Source organism: Arachis hypogaea, chromosome 5 (genome assembly GCF_003086295.3).
Source record: "Arachis hypogaea cultivar Tifrunner chromosome 5, arahy.Tifrunner.gnm2.J5K5, whole genome shotgun sequence".
NCBI classification, from domain to species: Eukaryota; Viridiplantae; Streptophyta; class Magnoliopsida; order Fabales; family Fabaceae; genus Arachis; species Arachis hypogaea.
Window position 1 is genome coordinate 114,639,549 of NC_092040.1, and position 2,143 is coordinate 114,641,691.

General features: G+C 25.8%; 1 protein-coding gene across 1 annotated transcript; it reads left to right on the forward strand.

Moving 5' to 3' along the window:
- Positions 1-477: 477 nt before the first annotated feature.
- LOC112803004 (abscisic stress-ripening protein 3) lies at positions 478-1,816 on the forward strand. The gene is made up of 2 exons (XM_025846451.2): positions 478-730; positions 1,407-1,816. Exons 1-2 carry the CDS (start codon positions 563-565, stop codon positions 1,590-1,592), a joined length of 354 nt encoding a protein of 117 aa, XP_025702236.1. The 5' UTR covers positions 478-562; the 3' UTR covers positions 1,593-1,816.
- Positions 1,817-2,143: the final 327 nt, after the last annotated feature.

The window sequence follows — 2,143 nt, forward strand, 5'->3', positions numbered from 1 at the left end:
TGGCTGAACAAAACTATTTCAATATGGTTCCTTCCATTAATAATAGAGTCAAAACAATTTTATTACTTTAAAGAAACGAATAAAGTAAGAAAAATAATCGTCCAAACCATGAACAAAAAATTCGAATGAATACAAAGTTCGTCATATGTGCTAGCTAGTCATATATAAATTAAAATATAGTATAAAATGTATCAATTTTATTATATAAGAAGACTTTTTTGTATGTTAGGTTAAATATGTAATTTTCGTACATAACTTATTACTTAAGAAAAGACATTATTATTAGTTAGTTTCTTTACTAATAATTAGTATGTCTTGACTCGCATAATAAAAAAAATTAATATGCACATTATTTTTTTGCTTTTTGATATTTATGCACATTATTATTAATAGAATATTAATATGCATTGACGAGAATTATTAAACCGCGTGACCTAAATTGCTTAACACTTATATAAATAGCTTAATTAATCTCCCACATAAAAAACCATCTCAATAAAACATAGAATATTGTTATCATTCCCTTCACCCTTAGAAACAATAACATATTAACATATATATCATGGCTGAACACCACCACCACCACCACCTCTTCCACCACCACAAGGAGGATGAACAGCTAGTGGATGCCGCCGGGGCCGGATTTGATTACAGAAAGGAAGAAAAGCACCACAAGCACCTTGAACAACTTGGTGAAATGGGAGCTATAGCTGCTGGTGCTTATGCTTTGGTAACTTTTATTTTAATTCCGTAATTTTATCTCAAAACGCATTGTTATTAATTTCATCGTAACATTTCATTTTTCATTAAATTTCAAATTTAGGTGCTCCAAAAATATTAAATTAGTATCTTGTTTATTCAATATATTTTACATGTTTCCACAGTAAAATGTTCTGATCTCAAGTAATTATATATTTTGACTATGATGAAAATCAATCAATTATTCCCAACAAATTTTTTATTTGAAATTTTGGTTTAAAATATTTTTTTATTCTATAAATCCTGAAAAATTAGTCACCTTACAAATAAATAGTCAAATATAAATTTTTTTATGTAAAAATTAAAAAATACTATAAAAATTGTACGCCACCAAAATTAATTGGTAGTATAAAATATATATTAAAAATAAATTAAATAACACGTATATAATAACAAAAAAATTAAATATATAAAAATATGTTAGTTAGTTGGTTAAGAATTTGTTATCTCCTCCCTTGCATTTAGCTAATCACCGCACATATATGAAGTTTGTTAACATATATTATATATTCTATCTTAATTTAATTCCTTCTTTGACATGTATGATTGTTTATCAGAAATTAATTATCAAAATAAATTTTTAAAAAATGTATCAAAACAAGATTATTTAATTTAAATATTGACCAATTAATAATTACTATGTGTAGCATGAGAAGCATAAGGCAAAGAAAGATCCGGAGCATGCCCACAAACACAAGATAGAGGAGGAGATAGCGGCGGCAGCTGCCGTCGGTGCGGGAGGATTTGCCTTTCATGAACACCATCAGAAGAAAGAGGCAAAGAAAGAGTATGAGGAGACTTATGGAAAGAAGCATCATCATCTCTTTGGTTAAAGAAAATAATAAAAAATAATAAGAGTAGAACAAGAGAGAGATCAAAGAAAAATAAAAGAGGGTTATATATATAGCAGCCTCAGTTAGCAACTATACCTTAAACATTTCGTTGATTAGGGACATTTTTATTATGTGGGTTTCTCTTTTGGTGTGAATATGTCTGTGTTTGTGTTAAGCTTTCATAATTTTAATAAAAAATAATAATATGTGTTTGTAATTATTGACTTTGACGTCTCTACATATATATAAATGAAGTAAAAAATAATGCTATGTGTATAAAAATTCGGCCATTAAATTAATCACTATATATTTATATATAAATATGTTATTTAATTAATTTTAAAATATATTCTGTATTTTAATATATATATATATATATATGATTTTTAATTAATTTTAACTTAAATGAAGTAACCAGTAACCACTCTATCATAACTCAAGTTTGTTATAAAAGATATTTAATTAGATATGTAGATTATTTTTGTCAAGTCTAATAGACTTAATATTTTTTTGGTAAATTAAACTTAATATATACTTTTAGGTGAACAATT

What these genes read in the sequence shown, in the direction of transcription:
- LOC112803004 (XM_025846451.2), top strand. Translation starts at nt 563, where the DNA reads ATGGCTGAACACCACCACCACCACCACCTCTTCCACCACCACAAGGAG. An exon ending in CTGCTGGTGCTTATGCTTTG is followed by an intron (nt 731 to 1,406) that starts GTAACTTTTATT and finishes TACTATGTGTAG; the next exon opens with CATGAGAAGCATAAGGCAAA.